Here is an 18,567-nt window from a genome sequence, read left to right as displayed (position 1 = left end):
TCACTTGGCTGCACTTTTCTTCGGGGGAATATGTACGTGGCAATGGCGCTTCAGACATCCACTTCAGAGACTCAAGGTAGCGGAAGCACATGGCTGGGTATAAGCCTCGAGTTGCTGGTGCACCCTCCATCAGCTGCAGACCCACTCTCCTCGGGGAACTGCTGCACAATACAACTTTGTGCACTCTATTGCCCCTTCCACACGAAGCAGCTACAGTTTCTCCCTCCGTGTCCGCAGCCTGTTTCCTGAGGGATCACTAGGATCGGGAGTTTCCCAGTTCCCTGTCAAGCCGCCTGCAACAAACTGAGCTGCTCGCCCCGGGGTTGCTCTGCGCATGCGCTTATCTGGCGTTTGGAGGACTAAGTGCGTATCATAGAGGAGGAGCGGGCAGCCCATCAGCCTCAAACCGTCCTCTCTAGCCGGCCTCCCGGAAACGGCGGTGGCAGCGGCGGTGCCGCGCCATGGCAGGGACGGCGCTGAAGCGGCTGATGGCCGAATACAAGCGTGAGTGAGAGCAGGGGCCTGCACCCCTTAGGGCTCCCGCTGTCCCTGGGAAAGCAGCCTGGGAGGGACGCAGCCCTCCGGCCGCGCATGGGCGGCGGTGGGGTAGGCCGCAGGCCTCCCTCCCTGTGCGCCGCGGTGTTCCAGCCGGCGCTCGGCCCGCAGCGACACCCGAGGCAGGAGGTTCGGGAGCACCGGGCTGGTTGGAGGGCGGCGCGGGCGGCACCGCTTACCGCAGCCGGGTTGCTCTCCTTGCGCCGTTGCAGCAGGCGGCTGCCTCTGCTGCGACACCGAGAGCTGCGTGTGTGTGATTCGCATCTGCTTTCCTCTCTGTCCCATTCTTTTGGGGTTTTTCCGGGTGACATTTTCCAGGCGGAACAAACTGCGGCCACGGAAGTCTCTGTTGCAGAACTTTGTGGCCTTAACTACCGTTTGTCAAGCCCTTAGTGGAAGCGCAGCAGTTAATAGCAGTTTTTAAACTTAAATTCAGTGGTCAGTGTCAGACTTGTTTAGAAGGCTGCATGAGATGTGACTTGCAGGTGGTGGTGAGCAGTGGCTGATCCCTTGGAGACATCTCGTTTCTTCTGGGTGGGGGGGGGGGGGTGATCTGCTCCCCAGTGAGCTTGTGAGGTGGCTGTTTTGGCAGGAGGTATTTTTTTCCCTTTTTGTTTACCCGGTTGCCTTTGTCCTGTGATGTAGCTTTTATTTAAGGCAAGAAAGTGGAATGGAGAAAAAAAAAGTGTTTGGTAGGGGAAGGATAGCATTGGGCTGTAGGAAGTGCCTACAAGAAATCTGAAGAGGGACTTTTTACAGAGGCCTGTGGTGACAGGTTAAGGGGGAATGACTTTGGGCTGACAGAGGGGAGAGGCAGATTAGATGTAAAGAAGAAATTCTTCCCTGTGAGGGTGCTGAGGCCCTGGCACAGGCTGCCCAGAGAAGCTGTGGCTGCCCCATCCCTGGCAGTGTTCAAGGCCAGGTTGGATGGGGCTTGGAGCAACCTGGTCTGGTGGAAGGTGTCCCTGCCCATGGCAGGGGTTGGAACTGGGTGAGCTTTAAGGACCCTTCCAACCTAAACCGTTTGGTGATTCTGTGATGATTCTGTGAACTGGTCTCCTGCTCTGGTGAAGGTCATTTCAGAGCTCCCAAGTTTGCCCAGGGGTGAGGAGTTGTTTCTCATTTTACCATCACTTAGTGGAAGACTCCAGCCTGTATAAAACAGAGTATTTATTCATTAAGGACTGTAGTGATAGGACAAGGGGTAATGGGTTAAAACTTAAACAGGGGAAGTTTAGATTGGATATCAGGAACAAGTTCTTTACTGTGAGGGTGGTGAAGCAATGGGAAGTTGTGAATGCTCCATCCCTGAAGCAAGGCCAGGTTGGACAGAGCTGTGGGTGATATGATTTAGTGTGAGGTGACCCTGCCCATGGCAGGGGGGTTGGAACTAGATGATCTGAAGGTCCTTTCCAAACGAAACTATGATTCTGTGATTTATGGGCACATTTCCTACCAGTATCGAGTTTTATTCTCAGCTGCTCTGCAGAGCGCAGGTCTCTAACCTGACCTGTCATGCAGGTGTTTGCCAGACTGGGGCTGGCCTGGGCCCTGCTGCCTGGGTGCTGCTGGTAGCTCCTGGGGGTAGGGAGCAAACCCCACCATGCGGTTATGCAGGTGAAGCAGGCGCTGACAGTGTTTGATTGAAGCCTGCACTTTTCTGTTGCAATCCTGAAGCACAGACCTGAAAGCTGCAGAAATACTCAGCTCTGCTTTTATCTGTTCTCTTAAATGAATCCCCTTAGTCCCAAAATCAAGGTTTGATCCTTTATTCTTGAGAAGCTGTGAGATCTTACTAGAAAGTCTCATATGAATTAATTCTTTAGGAAAAAGCGATGTAAAGCAGCATCAAAAAGAATTTGAGGTAATGCTACATGCAGACATTAAGTGAATCTTCTCTGTGTAGTTTCCCAGGTTAGCATTTATAGTGAACTGAGAGATTTTGTTTGTGAATTATGTTGGTTCTGAGATTTCGGCATTCACATTAAAAATACCCCTTCATTATACAGAACAAAGTGTGACAGTGCTTCACTGAAGTGGGTGCTTCCTTTCCTTATTGCTTGGAGAGAGAAAGTTCATGTGGGACTACAAGAAAGCTGCTGCACTGGTGTGGGTTGTGATGAGCTGCCCTCTCCAGGGGAGAAGAGGGTTGAACATTTGCAGTAGGTCTCTGCAGCTGTCCCTCTTAAACCTGCTTTGAAAATGCTCTTTCCTGAGCATAACATGAAATACCTCAGATGCACACGGTGCCATGTGTCTATGTGAGCTCAAACTGCCTTGCGCCAATTGGATGCCACAACAGAGAAGAGAAAATAAAACAGAATTTGAGGCAGATGTATAAGAACAAGATTCTGTTTTTAAGCATCTACTGTTCAGATGCTGTCAGACACTGAAGTGAGTATGTGCCCTTAATATTTCCCAAGTCTTGTGTATTTAGTCACCTTGGGGATATGCTAAATTGGTACAGTTTTTAGGCAACACACTGCTGAACTTCTGTTAAGAATGTGATCCATCTTTTTATTAACTGCTTTAACAAGAGGGTTTTTTTTAGTTCTTCTCTTTTTGGCTTAGGTGTAATTTGCCTCTAATGACTCCCTAATGAGCAGTGAAATTAAAAGGGAGGTGTTGGTTGTGTGCACCAAATCTGCCCTATGGTCCTAATAGAAGCATTGCACTTCAGTAGTGCTAGTTCTGTTTCATTCAGTCTCAGCTTACAATCAAAGCTTCAAAGTAAGGTTTAGTGCTGGTGCTACAAGTTAGGACTTCATTGTGTTTCCATTTGAAGCAAATTCCCTGACTGCATGCAACAAAATTCCCCGGCAAACCAAATAGGATGTCTTGTTAGGATGTGAAGGTGGAAACTTCTCCAGTGCCGAAGACGACATTGCTGTGAATCAGGTGGTGTGTGCTGCACCACCATGGGCTCCTCCAACATGCACCCAACATCTGTCTGAGCAGGGAGTTCCCCACAACAACAGGCATGGGGTCCCACAGCTCTGGGTGAACATGATGGAGCTGTGGTGACAGTGTGGCAGGAGGGCCCCTTTCTGTCTGGCAGATCTGCTCCCACTTTGACTGTCCCACAGATCACAAGGTTCCACTCCTTGGAGGTTTTTTCCTAGACCCACAGTCACCAGTCAGCCATGGGTCAGGAGCTGCTGCATCCAGGGCTCCTGTCAAGTCTTTCTGCTGGTCTTGCCCATCAGAGAAAGGGGATTGAGGGAGGTGGCTCGTGGGTCTCACTTTGTGCAAACCATCTCTCTCAAGTAGCTAGTGTAGTTTGAGGATCCATGTTTCCCTATAAACTGTGCTCCCATTTTCCCTATGAACAGCTTTAGAGAAATCACAGAGTAGGAGGTGACCATCCATGTAGAAAAGGAGTTTGTTCCTTCCTCAGTGACCAGGTATAGTAGCAGCCACTCAAAATCAAAGCTCATGTGCCCCTGCACTGCCCAGTTACCACTTTGCCTGATCCTTAAGGATGGAAACCTCTTTAACACTTTGGTCAGTGACAAAGGGAAATCATGGGAAATAAGAGGGATTTTCTTCTTAGAGGGAGCCACAAGATGGAGCAAAATGATTCCAGGAGCTCCTGGGTTTGCCATCTCCCTCTTTCTGTCTAAAAAACATCAGCAAGAAAAGCTGTCAGAGACCCACTCTGAAGTGGGAAAAGCCTGCTCCTTAACACCAGGATGTAATGGGAAACCATAACACTGAGTTTCAGTCTGCTTGCTGTGTTTTTGAACTTCAATTGGAGAGCTCTGTGCCAAAGTTAATAGAATACTCAATGAACAGAAGAGTTTTGCTATCTTTCCTGTCAGTGTATCTCAGCATGGGTTTGAATCCAACAGTAGCTTAGCTATTTTAAGACAAACTTCCATGTGCTGTTTTGTGCAGCACTACCCACAGTTTGACATATAGCCTCATGGAAATCAGGTCAAGTGTCTCTTTTTTCTCTCTGGGACTTCCCATATTCCCTGGGTCCATGTTGGTTTCATGCATGGGAATGTGTGTGGTGTTTCCTGTGGCTGTGTGTTATGGACTACTAGTTGTCCACAGGCCATCAGGTAGGAAACACCATTCTAGGTCAGCAAAATGTTTGGCCTTATTCCTGTCACCTTCTCCGGTCTGAAACCGTTGGGAGTGTCACCTCCTGCCACCAGTCCTGCCAGCTGCCCTGTGTCCTGCTTGGAGCTGTAGGGCTGGGGTTGAGTCCCACCACGGACTACAGGTCCAGTGGTTGCCTGTGCATGGTTATACTTCACCTCACCAGCTGTTACTACTCCACAGGACCTTGGAAACCAGAAGTTGATGGTCATCACATTGGATTGTAGAAAAACGGGTTATTATTTTATCAACACACAGAGGGCTGGGCTTCAGCAGGCTTGAAATGAGGTACTGATGCTGAAGTTTACAGTATGAATTGGGAACTGTACTAGTTTCCTACAGAAAATGAGGATTGATGGATTCACAGTTGCTGTGTGCAGCCATGGCGACTTTATTGCTGCTTTGGTTTTGATTCACCTCTTCCAGGCCACGCAGGGGGAGTTGGATTGAATTCAAGGAAGAGAGCTGCTTGTCAAAGCTCTCTTGCTTCAGCTTCTCCAACTTCCTGTGTCGTTTTGGGTTCTAGTGTTGAGTTGCTGTCAAGTCTGAGTTGGTGTAGGAAGATTACATGGTTACAACCTGTATTGTCTTCAGGCTGTTGAGTTTGTACCTGCAGATACTACAATGGTCCAAAAGCAGTTTTCCATGCTTTGTAGAAAGACATTTTTTTCTTCCTTCTCAGTTTTAAATTGTTGCCCCTGGGAAAACAGGAGTTTTAGGAGCCCCCAAAAAGGCATGAAAAGACAATTTTGCCTAGAAAACCATTGCATGAAGAAGTTACATTGTAAGCAGTGAGATTCTGGGGGTTCTTAAGGGGAAGTTTTGCCCAGTGGTGTCCTCAAGGTTTTCTCCAGGGTTGTTTGCTGATGGGGCTTCTGTGCTAAGCTTTGGTCACCCAAATGCCAGACAAAATGCTTGGTTTTGCAGGTCATGTTAACCTTCCTTGTGTTTTATTTTTACAGAGCTGACCCTGAACCCACCCGAGGGGATTGTAGCAGGTGAGGAGCTGAGCAGGGTTTGTGCATGGTGAAGTTGTAGCTTTGCGTTGAGGTAGCATTAAGCATTGTTTTGTTTTTATTTCATAGGTCCTGTGAATGAAGAGAACTTCTTTGAGTGGGAAGCTCTGATTATGTGAGTTAATATAGTTTTGTATCCAAAATCAGCACTTGCACGCTGTGATTAGCTTCTAGGAGAATAAGAATATAAAAAAATACCAGGTGTGTGTAACATCAACCTTGTCCTTTGGGAATTTCTTTTCTGACCTGAACAGGGAATTATATTTGGAATTTAAAGAGTGTGACAGGAGCAGCATTGGGACTTAAGTGATCATTTGTTGTACAGATGTCATGATAGTAAGCAACATAGATTCACAGAATGATTTGGGTTGGAAGAGACCTTAAAGCTCACCCAGTTCCAACCCCCTGCCATGGGCAGGGACACCTTCCACTGGACAAAGTTGCTCCAAGCCCATCCAACCTGGCCTTGAACACTGCAACGGTTGGGGTAACCATACCTAAAGCATAAGTAACTTGCAGACTTGACAGGAATCTTCGTTTGGTCTCCCTTGGATATATGTTGCATATATGAACACTGCAGGAAACAATTTAATTATTTGTAGATCACACAAACCTGTTGGGAACATTACTGGGTGGCAAATACAGGCTGTGCTTTTCTCATGCTTTAAGTGGAGCAAAATACACAGATTATCAGTGATAGGAGAAAAAAAATGTCTAAAATGAGTTCACTTGCTCTTCAGCAGAAAAAATGGAATGGAATTGAGCTGAGAAAGCAGTTCAACTAAAAATATCTTGAATTTTACACTTCATGAATCGTCTGGTCATGCAAAGACAGTGGGTGCAGTGGTTCTGTGTAGAAAGCTCTTTTCTTGGTGAATACTTCTGATCGCTACCATATGTGGTTTGGAAGATGACAAAGACTTATTTACAAAGCTGTGTTCTCCCCTTCCACTCTCAAACTGATGCATACAGTTGTTCATAGCAAAACTTGCCATGGAAAGACAAAATCTTCTTGCCCAGCATAGAATCATAGAATAGTTAGGGTTGGAAAGGACCTTAAGATCATCTGGTCCAACCCCCCTACCATGGGCAGGGACACCTCACACTAGATCATGTCACCCAAGGCTTCGTCCAACCTGGCATCTTACAAGTTATCTTTTCTCTCGCTTGTACTCTTTTACTCATGCTGTACCCTTCTTTGGAAAATTTGGGTACATGTAATAACCCATGATCTTTAGGTTCAAGAACAGTAGGGGAGAAGAAAAGAGAGCTTTGTCACTTGGCTCTGGCATATTACATAAATACTACAGAATTAAAAGATGAAGATGCTCTAAACAGCTACATCTATTGAAGCTGGTGGTCTGTTGTTAGGGTAGATCCATGCTCTGTGTTTCATGACTCCTTTAGTAAGAGTTGGTGATTTCCTTTCCCTCAGCCAGTGCTAAGGAGCCCCTGCTCGCAGCATCCCTGCTGTGCTCTTAGCAGGTTTTCAGTGCAACCACCAGTGCTGACTTATGAGATTCTCAACTAGTGTGGGTGGCAGAATTTCCCTATCTCCTCTATTAGCTTGGAGCATGTTGTCTTGGGATGAAAACCAAGATTTCTGTGTCTTGGGGTCAGGCACACAACCAATACAAAAGCTTCCCGAGCTATAGCACATCACCTATTCCACACAAGCTGGCTGCGTGGGTGATCCTCCTTTATAACGAGCATGAGCCTCTGAGTTATTTTAGGTCTGGTAAATGGAGGTTTGGATTACCACTGCTTGTTTGCTGATTGATATGAGGAGTTGGCAAATGCCTCTGCTTATGTACAGTAATTTATTCTGTAATAAACAGGTTGTACTTCCTGGGAGCTTAGTCCCCTGAAAATAAACACCTGGCGTGGAAATTGGTGTCAGGCAACAAATTACCTAAGAGTTTGGCTGCAGGGTCTTATGCTTTTTCTTTCTGCAAATGGGATGTCTCTTCTGAGATACACGTTTTGTAATGTACCAAATTTGAGTTAAGACAGCTGTGCGTTGCTTAGAGTTCAGAAATCCCGGAGGATTTAATGAACTTCTTGGAATATGGAAGGAAATTCCTGCCTATTGGTACCTTCTCCTAGCAGAGACTATGTGGTTAAGTAGAGCTTTAATTGGGACACACAGAACTACTTTTGCATTTGTTTCATTATCTAGAAAATACTTTTTCTTATGTTTCCCATAACAAATTCTTAATAGAGGAGCTGCTTGCAGACTTGAAAGCCATTTAAAGTGCTGAGTGTTGAGCTTCAGGCCTTTGTCAGCACAAAGTGAGAGGCGGAGGCACTTTCATTTTGGTTTCTATATTGTGTGTGTCATATTAAATTATATTTTAAGATCTGCTAAATTCTGAAGCTGTGGTACAATAGAAACATGTTTACCCTAAACATGTTTGGTTACTTTCATCTTTTTACACAACTCTAGTAGTAGAAATGTTTGCATACATTTGGAAAGCAAGCTAAATGACTTGTTTGTGTTTGTCTGTGATTATCTTCTAATGTTTTGTAATCTCAAATGTGCTGTGTGAGATTTGGGGAATGAAATAAGCAAGGGTGAGGAAATGAAGTAAAGCTGGCTTTACTTTAACTTTTAGACAGATGAAGTGTGAAAGGCAAGTGATGTAGTAATGAAGAGAATACTTCTATTTTTTTTCTTTCACCCAATTTATGTAAGCCTAGAGCACATGTAACGGCAACTAAATAAGAAAGAGACCTAAGAGGGAAAAGGCATTGCCCATTTATCAGTTCAGAGATGGGCTAGGTGATGTTACACGGATTATTGGAAGAATTTGGCTCAGGGGTAGAATAATGCTGTTTAAAATAATAGTAATAATAATTTGTATTTCTGGTGTTCCTGCCTGTAGTAGCAGTGCTGGAGAAATATTAAACATATACATGTTAAGGCTGATTGACATGTCTGAATAATGGAACAGTTCTTATGCTCCCAAAGTGAGTGTAATGGATCTAGAACTGAAAAAACAATGTGAACTTTCTGAACAGTGGAGGTTTGGAGCCTGGCCTGAAATACACCCTTTTGATAAGACATCACACAGATGCTGAATTAGAGTATGTGAAAGCCAGATCTTTGCAGCAGGGTGACTTGTGATGAGAAATAGCCCAAGCATGTCAAGAGAGTTTACCGTCATAACAGTCATTACTGTAGCACTGCACCGTGTTGTGCAAGTTTGTGACTTCAGCATTTCAAGACCAAGTTTTGTCCTCTTTGGTTGGCATATACAGGTGTACACTATTAAGGTTTATCCCCAAAAGACACAAACCTCACGTAATTGTTAAGAGCTTTATTAGCCTAAGGATTGTTTGAAAACCAAACACGATAAAACGAAGTCAACTTACCAAAAACCTTTCTAGAAAAGGTAATTAGATATATAATTAGGCTTATGAATTTGTTTAGCATGGAATTCCCCTTTTCAGCATCTGGTGACTGTGGGTTTTGGTCTTTTTCCAGCATCTTTTTACAAATAAGAAACTATTTACAATGTACATGAAGCTGTGATTACAGAATTAATTGTCCTTGTCAATGTGCTTCTCGCTCGTGTTTTGGCAGATATACCCATCATCCTTTTCTTCCCCTTGCCTAAGTTAGCCAGCTTGTGGAGTCCAGAGTTTCTTATTTTCATGCTATGTCTTATGTCAGCAGAGTTGTTTGTCGTATCTCTCACACAACTAAGCAGCTTGGTTGTCTGGTAAGTCATCCTGTATTTGTGCTTAGGGTTGCCCTGACTGAGGTGCAGGACTTTGCACTTGGCCTTGTTGAGCTTCATGAGGTTTGCCCAGGCCCACCTCTCCAGCCTGTTCAGTTTCCTCTGGATGGCGTCCCTGCCCTGCAGCATGTCAACTACATCATGCAGCTTATTGATGGCAAACTTGCTGAGGGTGCACTCAATCCCACTGTCCATGTCCATGTACTTTGAAATCTTAGCAGAGCAGGTGGTGTGATTGCAAAATGTGCTTTGCTCTTTACTTCTCTGACCCTGCCAATGTCCTTTTTGAACTGAAAGTGATGCTGTCAAGTTTGAATGTTGTGGCCTGAGTGTTTTGTAGTTGCAAATGCTGTCTTGGATTGGCTTTAATAATTTCTTTGAAGTTGATCCTGGCAGCACTGAATGGCTAAAACAAAAACGTTTTGCTCACAGAATACAGGTCCTAAAATGGAGCATGTTGGGTTAATATATTTGACAGAAGAGCCCTTAAGGCTGTGTGTTTGCTCTCAAAACAGAACATGAGACACCCACCAGCTTTACAATGGGTGTATGTACATACTCTTAGAAGTTCAACAATAAGCCTTTAAAATGCAGCTGGAATTAAAATGTTCATGAAAAAATGCATTCAGATGCGAACTGAATCCTGACCAAATGAGGGAAAAGGCCAAAAGGAGATCAAAATGGTTGAGCTGGTTAAGCTTTCATTCTTGCTGTATGTTGATGCATTCCTCTAATCTTACCTGCCAGTGTCAATGCTCAGGGTTAAATCATGGCTCTTGTGTTTATCTATCAGCCAAGTCTTTTGAATCCCAAGGTTCAGGAGAGTGAGCCTTCTAGGGCTTTAGGTTTTGCTGGGCTCAGTTTTCTTTTTCTGTAGGTTACCACTTGCAGTCTTAGCTGTTAGGAGTCCTTGAACTTTCACGTTCTTTCTGGCATGGAGAGTGTGCATTGTGACTAGGAGGAAGCATTAGTATATTCCTAAAGCTTATTTCCCAGACAGTATAACCCTCATTTGAAAACCTTTTAACTGAATACATAAGGCCTTCTTGGCTAAGATTTTCAAGTGGTGAAGCTTGTTTTGTACTTTCCAATCAAGGGAGATCATGTTTGTGTTATAACTTCCACATGGTGCATCAAGTTTTAATAAATCATGGCTAAGAAATTTTTTTTGCTCACTTTCCAAAAACGTTTTGCGTAGGGAGGGTGAAATACTTGTCTTTATATTCTCAACTTCATTGCACTTTGAACTAGATGGTGAACACAAGGAAGTGTTTCTGCAGAACCCCCGATGAAGCCATTTGTTCTCTGAGTGCACTTAAGGGTGTGCAAATTAGGTACCTTAAGTCTGCAAAGAGACACTGTTGTCCTGCATCTAGCAATTACAGTTCCTGAGCTTTGTTTTTATTTTCATAATGCATTGTTGTGGGGTGTGTTCACCAGTCAGTGATAAGTGTTGATGGGTGGTTGTGCTCGAAACTGGCAGCTTAAAGCTCCGTGGGTTTTATACATTATTTTTGAGCTATAGCATTTGCCATCTCTGCCTTGTGCAGCATAACAGTATCTTCAAAGGCACAGGAGTCCCACACCTGCCTCTGCGTTCTCTTGACGTGCAGATGCTCAAATCCTGGAACATGCCTTGGAGCCAGATACTCCAATTTTATCCAGACACACCCTGCTAATTAAGCAGTGTTGTGACCTTCCTAGTAATTTAGTGTGCAAGCTTTGATTTCCCCCTTCCCTCCCAAGCCCCATATTTGGATTTAAGTTTATGAGGTGGGGGGTAACAGTGTGTTAACTCTTTGCTTTCTGATGGAGATTGATATGGCCCAAACCTCACATGTCTCATTAGACAAGAACTTGGGTGAAAGAAGTATTTAAAGCTCTGGTGAATAGCCTTTTATCTGTCTCTAGGGGTCCAGAAGACACCTGTTTCGAGTATGGGGTGTTCCCTGCTGTTCTGAGCTTCCCACTCGACTACCCATTAAGTCCTCCGAAGATGAGGTTCACGTGTGAGATGTTCCATCCAAACAGTAAGTCTGATGCAGCAAGACATGTGGGGAAGTGGGTTGCTTATGCACCTGAAAACCTAACTTTTGCAGCAGGAGGGCTGACATCCTTACCAAGGGTGATTCTCTCTCAGGTTTAGTAATATTTCTGATGGTACACACAGAGTGCTCTGTTCAAGCAGATGACATGTTTGCAGGTATTTAGTATTAAAGCTTTGCTGGCCTTTTCTCTGCAGTTCTCATGGTGACAAGATTATCTGAAGACTTTTCAATGGAAGTAATTGAAGGGGCTGGAAATATATTCTAGCCTATTAGGCCTCTGCCACTTGAGAGCAATAAAACAAAAATGCTGCCTTCCTGCCTAGTGTTTCCTTCCCAGCTGACATTCCTGCGCTTGAATAACACAAATCTTAATCTCAGCTGGAAATCAGTTTATTTCATCCTATTCCAAGGAGTTTTGCAATTTCTTGAAGTTCTGTTCTACCCTCCTCAGAGTACCACTGATGCAGATCCTTGCCCATTTAGTCCACATCTTTTTGTTCTCCTATGAAAGACACACCTGCATATCATGGTGTAGAACTGTGTGGACATGCCCAAGGCAGTATAGCATCACCTCTGAAGCTCTGATGTCTGCAGCAGTGGAAAGTTTGGCACCTGGAAGCAGTGTGGCTGCATTGGCACCTTGCTCCAGCTGGACTCATTCACCCAAACTTCTTGGCAGGACTGGTCTCCGTGAGGAAATCCATGTCCACACAATACTCTGCAGCTCCAGTTTTGACCTTGGCTTGAGGTTTGCCGCTGGCAGCTGTTTTGTGCACAGCAGAGGAGGGAGGAGTGGGGTGTGGAGAGGCACAAACTGCCTGACTCTCATGTGTTACGTGTGAGTGTTTCCTTACTGGGGTTTACTGGATGGTCAGCATAGCTTATTAAAGTCCTGTGATTCTGGGTGATGTTAATCTAAAATTGAAATCACCAAAAGTAGATTCTAGAATTGTGCTTCTCAGGTGGGGTTGTGATGGTCTGTTTCTACCCAGACAGGCTGTAGAAGTAGGGTGGCTTAAGTGCTTAATCCTCCACCTCTGAGGAAGAGCAAGGATAATATTTAAGAAGTCTGCTGTGTTCCCTTATCTTTGCAGTTTGTGTTATGTACATGGGGAACTGAGACACCACATAACTATCTTCTCTTAAAATTATGTTCATGGATGCTCTGGTGAAGATAACTTCAGCTAGTAATTAATAGAAAGTCTTGCATGAGCATTTAGTGACATAGTGGGAAGATGAGTACATCAGAGGAATCAATTTTTGCTGTCTTGACTGTGCTGCTATGGTCCAGCTGTTTTAAATGAGGTTCTGCATAAAAACATTAGAGTAACTTACAAGTGAAATACTTTCTACCAGTGTGTTTTTAACTTGCAAGGAGAAGTGCTGATTCAGCACACACTGTTTTTACCTCTTCCAGCTATGGCTAGACCAGCTCCAGTCACCAGCCTGGGGCTGCAGGAGGGGACATAAATAAAAGTCTTCCAGAGTGCTTACATGTTGCAGGCTTGTGCAGACATTAGCTGAGTGAATGGAAAGAACTGAAAATGAGCACAACTGCTTCCAGCAGTTATTCCCTCTTTTCGTTTTGTCTTGTTTTCCTGGCAGCGGCACAGGTTGGTCACCCAAGGAATGGAAGCACTGAAAGTACTGGGCTGAAGTTGTCCTTCCATGGGAGGCTGCAGCTTTAGGCCATGTTGCTAAAGCAGTGTTTCAAACTCCATTCTCTCTGTGTTGCGTCCTCAAGCTTTCTTTGCCCTCATTATCAAGTCAGTGGAGCCCAGTGTCTCTGAAGATGACTTGTTGCAGATGCTTTGCTTGAGCTAAAGGTGGGAGGGGAAGATGGCTGTATCCTTAATTGATAGGTTACCTTGTTTCTAGGGAATTTAAACCTCTGAGCTTTAAGCAAAATTAAAATCAGTAGTCTGAACTATTCTGGTTGCACCTCCATAATGTTCAAAATAGGATCAATTATGTTGCTCATAACATACCAATTTTCCTCCTTGCTGCAGCAGAGCGGGTTTGCTTAATTTTTTTTCCAGTCTCAATCTTGTGAAGGACTCCAACATGCATTCAGTGCTCTGTGACTGTTGTCCTTTGATTTAAAGAGGACTGGTTACCTACTTGAAACTGTGTGTATGCATTAATACTCGCCTTGTTCCACCAGGCTGCATCTCTTATTTTGTCCATGGATCCTGTCACTGGTTATTAAATGACAGAAGTGCTCCCAGCAGGCTTCTGCTGGGGAAGGATGACTCACGTTTGTCAGATTTGCTTAAAGGAGAGTTTTGCTAGATTTCTTTCAAATTTGTGTCCTCTTGCCTTTGGAAGAGGTTTAGCTTCAGTTATAGGAAGGCCAAGTCCAAATACTAGTATCTGCTAAAGATCTGGAGAGGTCAAGTATTTCCATTGAGTAACAATCAATCCCTTTTACTTCTTGTGCAGTTTACCCAGATGGGAGAGTTTGCATCTCTATTCTTCATGCTCCTGGGGATGATCCCATGGGATATGAAAGCAGTGCTGAGCGGTGGAGTCCCGTGCAGAGTGTGGAAAAGATCCTTTTGTCAGTTGTTAGCATGCTGGCAGGTAAGGACTGCTGTTTTATTAACAGTAGCTCTTAGTAGCTACTGTTACTGAGCAGTTACTGAGTTAGCTAGAGCTGCTTCTTGCTGTTTGATGTTTTTTAAGTGAGCAAAGGGCATTTAAAGCTGCTCAGCAGCAGCGGAGCAGACAGTGATGGTCACTTGGGTCCAGAGGCTCCCCAGGTTGCCTGCTCCTGCATCTTTATATTTGTCTATGATGTCCATTCAACTCTTGCAGGTTGTAAGGGTATTGATTACAGCCCGTGTTGGATTTGGCTTTAGAAGCTGGTTGAGCCATCTCTAACCAGTAGGGTGAACTGGAGTCCATGGGAGATTAACAAGCCAGCACCCTCCATTTCTGTTTGTTGTTTCTCATATACCCCATTCTGCCATCTGTGATTCAGAGGAAGGCTTCTTCAGAAGAGGAGGGGGGGGTGAAAAAACTTCTTGTACAGCCTTTTAAATTGCTTTCCCTAAATCCAGCAAGGGCTGTGGTTTTGCTCTGTTGTGTAGAGCTCCCTGAAAGATGCATCTGTTTCTATGCAGTGAACAGAGCCACTGAACTGCCTGAAAGGAACAGAGATGTGTCCCTCAGAATCAGTTTTGAATGATAAAAGATTTTAGACATCTACTGTCTTTTAAGGGCAGGCCATCAGCATTGTCCACTGTGTCTCTTAACTATGGAGATGGTGAGGCCCTGGCACAGGTTGCCCAGAGAAGCTGTGGCTGCCCCATCCCTGGCAGTGTTCAAGGCCAGGTTGGATGGGGCTTGGAGCAACCTGGTCTAGTGGAAGGTGTCCCTACCCGTGGCAGGGGTTTGGAAGTGGGTGAGCTTTAAGGACCCTTCTGACCAAAACCATTCTGGGATTCTCTGATTGAATCAAGAAAGGTAAGAGCCCAAGATGTCTGCTGTTACCTAGGTTGAAGTGGATTTGGACTAGTGTGTGAAGCAAAGTGGGTAGAGTATGTTCCATCTTAGTGATTTGTGTAATCCTGTCATCAGTTGTCCCACTGTATGCTGACCATGAGCCTAATGAATCCCATGTTGCAGCTTACCTCTGTACAAAATTAAGTGTTAGAGTCATGGGGGTTTAATGTGTTTTGTAAAATGCCCTGAAATTCTTGAATGAAAGATGTTACAGAAATGAAAGCATTTTATGGGTTTTCTTGGTCTGTTTTGTTGTTTTTTAATAGAACAAGTTATTCCAAAGCGTGACGGAGCCTGTTTGGGTGGCCTGGTCTGGAGGGTTTTGTGCCTGTGAGGCTGCAAAACCAGAAAGAGACATTTTGCAGGGAGCAGTGTGCAGTTTTACACCCCCTTGCCAGCACTGGTGGTGCCTCATTGTGGTGTTCCATGTGCATGCTGGGGCTCAGCTGCCGAGAGCATAAACAAAAGAAAGTATTGCTCCTCTGCCACTTGTCTCTACCTAAACTTAACCTTGCTGTGATATTCTCTTGTGATCAGTCAGAACCATTTGGGAATCCAGTGGCTGTCACTGGATTTTCTTTCTAGTGGTATTTCTTTAGTCCCAAGCAGGGGAAGCATGTCAGAGCCACAGGGAAGTGGCAGTACAGAGGCATTATTGAAGAAGCAAGAGGGTCTTGCTCCTTTGCCTGCCTGTCCACCTACCTTTCAGTCTTTCTCGTTTCAGAGCCAAATGATGAAAGTGGAGCCAATGTAGATGCCTCCAAGATGTGGCGGGAAGACAGAGAACAGTTTAACAAAATTGCCAAGCAGATTGTGCAGAAGTCACTTGGACTTTAAGCTCACAAAGAGACTGAAGTGTTTTGTATTCCTCTCCACCTGAAAAAGAGCAGTGCTCAGTGCTGGTACCAAAAAGGAAAACTTTGCAAAGCTATTGGCCTAATTCTTCGTATCAGTTGTTATTTATTTACCATCTTTTTTCTTCTTACACTGCTCCAGAGAAGCCTCTGCTTCACTCACTGCATTGTGTGCAAGAGGAATTTAATACTAGGGGAAAATACAGAGACAATGCTATTACAAAGGCTGCTTGTTGCTACCTCACTTTGATATTGAAAGCTTGGAGACTTTGCAATCTGCAGCCCACCTTTGCCAACCTGCTGTTTGAGAACAGTGCTGGTTTGAATCACTTGCTGGAAGAATTAGTTGTATGTTTTTATAGGTAGCACTGCATCTGGAGCACCAGTAGACAGGAAATAATCAGTCAATTTTATGATACTTATTAAGGACAGCATTTGCAGTCAGAACATATATGAAGAGTATAGTTAGCAAGAGAGGCTATAAAACCAGGTTATAGTCAGGAAGCATTTGGAAAGAAAGTGATTGTGCAGCATGTAACTGTAAGAGAAGATTTAGGGAGTTGTCAGTGACTGGCTGGGAGTCCCCTGTAGCACTGTGAGTTTGTGTTGAGCCTTTGAGTCAGTGTCTGCTTGGAAAGAAATCCCAAGAGCTGCTTTATTACTCCTTAAAGACACTCAGTTGTAAATGTAACATTCAATTAGAGGTGCAAGATATAAAGTCTGGATTCTTAAACACTTTTGGTCACCGTGGGCAAGGTAGGTCGTTGGCAGCCTGAAAATCCCGTGAGAATGTGTCTGCTCCGCTGGACATACAGTAATATCTGCAGTAATGTCAGCACCTCTTCTGTTGACATCTGGGTGTTGAGAGGATAAGGCACTACTGGCCTTTGCCATTGCAGCCCAGGTCACCTGTTCTTAAGTTTAGTGGAGATGAACGTGATGAAGTTTATGAAACTTAACTGTAATACTACTTTATGCTGCCTGCAGTTGTGCATTTAAATATGAGTCAGAGAAGACACTGACAGTGTTTGCTAGAGGATGGGAGATGCAGGTTTTGAACTGCAGAATATTGTAGCCAAGCACTGGTGTGGAGCATGCGGCAAAAATCCAGCTGCAAGGATCAGTTTGTAGAACTGCTTAGAGGCCACTGGTAACTTCTGTGCTTTGCAAGTGAATTTCTTATGTAGGTCCAATTCTTCCCCAATTTACTACAAGCAATAACACACCCACTGGCATGTGTGACATGGAAGGAGTCACACCATAGAGAGAGCTTTACAGAGGCAATTGTGCTTTTGCGCCTGTGTGCAACTCGTCAGTATTTATGCCTTGCAGTCTGTGCTGCATGTTCACATGCTGCAGATCACAGTATGCCATCGTCCTCCATCTCTGAAGTTTGTATTGCCACAACTTACTGGTTTTACCTCCTTGTATAAGTAATTCTTGCTTTGGTGTAAGGGTGGGAGGGGGACCTGGCATAGTTTGGGAACAGAAATTATGAAATGGTGTTGTACCTAACTAGTATTTCAAGGTATACAGGAAAATGTAGCACTTCTATGCAACCTGGGAGCATTGTTTGAATTGTAGTGGATGGAGTGTTGCTCCTGGGAGTACTGCAGCTGCTTTTGGAAGTGGTGCTGGAGAGCTGTGAGCACCACACAGCAAACAATGGGTTCCACAGGCATGGCAGACGTGGGCTTTCTTAAGTGCAGAGTATTTTATTCACATGTGCTCTCTCATTATTTTATGGTGGGATTTAGTCTGTATACTGAAAATAAAGTGATTATATTTTCTCCTTTCATAGATGTATGCAAATATATTGCAGTGGGTGTTTTTATGGGTAACCAATTCTGACTTGGTCCAAAGGAGTGGAGAGTTTATTCTAACACAGTTAAAAACACAGGGGATGGTTTAGAGGAGTGGAGGAGTTGACACAGTGGCTTGGGCTTTCCAGGCAAGTGTCTCTTCTCTAATGATGGCAATGACTTGGTAATTCAAAGAAAACTGCAAAAAACTGACAGCAGGCAGATGTGATGCAGCTTACTTCTTACAGAGATGCTATGATCCATGCATCTGGCCTGGGAAGGTCTGGTTATGGCAACAGGTGAACCATGAAATTTAATATATCATTCAAAAATTTGCTGATATTAGCTCTCACATTTGAGGACAAATGTCAATTCCTGCAGAGAATTTCTGTAGTCCCCAAACCTCTGCTGCTTAGAAATAAAGTACTTAATTTTTCAGTGACTGGCATGCAGTGGGCTCAATAACTTGGGTGTTTTAAGCCACCCAGGGACCATACATATGGGCAGTTTTGCAGGTGACAAAAGGTAAGCAGATGTCCACCTCAGAGAGGTAAAACTTGCCTTGTTGAGGTGAGAACTGTCCTGAGTGATGGCTGTTTGCATAGCTGGAACTGGGAGTGGGTGTTTGTGTTCGTTGAAAGTTTTAAACATGACACCATGGTCAGTGTGTTAGATTCACGGTTTGTTTGACTCACAGGATAGAAATAAAGTTTCATCCTCATTATTCCAGGATAACCTGCATCCTCGTGCACAGCACAAGGGTTCATCCTGCCCGACTCCCTGCCTGTGTTGTGCACTAAGAGGCTTTCACTGTGCAGGCGGCTTACTATAACTGTGAGACATCTGAGAGCAGTTACAGCATGTAAAGCTGCTGTGTTGAGCCGTGATCCCTGAAAGGCTTAATCCTCTCCCCTTGTGAAAGAGCACTGACATTG

General features: G+C 44.5%; 1 protein-coding gene across 1 annotated transcript; it reads left to right on the top strand.

The window, feature by feature from the left end:
* The first annotated feature begins 359 nt into the window (after window positions 1–359).
* UBE2G2 (ubiquitin conjugating enzyme E2 G2) lies at window positions 360–17,642 on the top strand. The gene is made up of 6 exons (XM_005151014.4): window positions 360–504; window positions 5,625–5,660; window positions 5,748–5,793; window positions 11,333–11,451; window positions 13,912–14,052; window positions 15,701–17,642. The coding sequence occupies exons 1-6, from the start codon at window positions 462–464 to the stop codon at window positions 15,811–15,813; spliced, it is 498 nt and encodes a 165-aa protein (XP_005151071.1). The 5' UTR covers window positions 360–461; the 3' UTR covers window positions 15,814–17,642.
* Window positions 17,643–18,567: the final 925 nt, after the last annotated feature.

The sequence above is a fragment of the Melopsittacus undulatus genome, chromosome 6 (genome assembly GCF_012275295.1).
Source record: "Melopsittacus undulatus isolate bMelUnd1 chromosome 6, bMelUnd1.mat.Z, whole genome shotgun sequence".
Lineage (NCBI taxonomy): Eukaryota > Metazoa > Chordata > Aves > Psittaciformes > Psittaculidae > Melopsittacus > Melopsittacus undulatus.
This window is presented reverse-complemented; position numbering and strand designations above follow the sequence as displayed.

Bases quoted from the DNA above. Each gene is read 5' to 3' on its own strand.
- UBE2G2 (XM_005151014.4), top strand. From the start codon at position 462: ATGGCAGGGACGGCGCTGAAGCGGCTGATGGCCGAATACAAGC. The intron at 5,794-11,332 runs GTGAGTTAATAT...ATCTGTCTCTAG, and splicing joins GAGTGGGAAGCTCTGATTAT to GGGTCCAGAAGACACCTGTT. The intron at 11,452-13,911 runs GTAAGTCTGATG...CTTCTTGTGCAG, and splicing joins TGAGATGTTCCATCCAAACA to TTTACCCAGATGGGAGAGTT.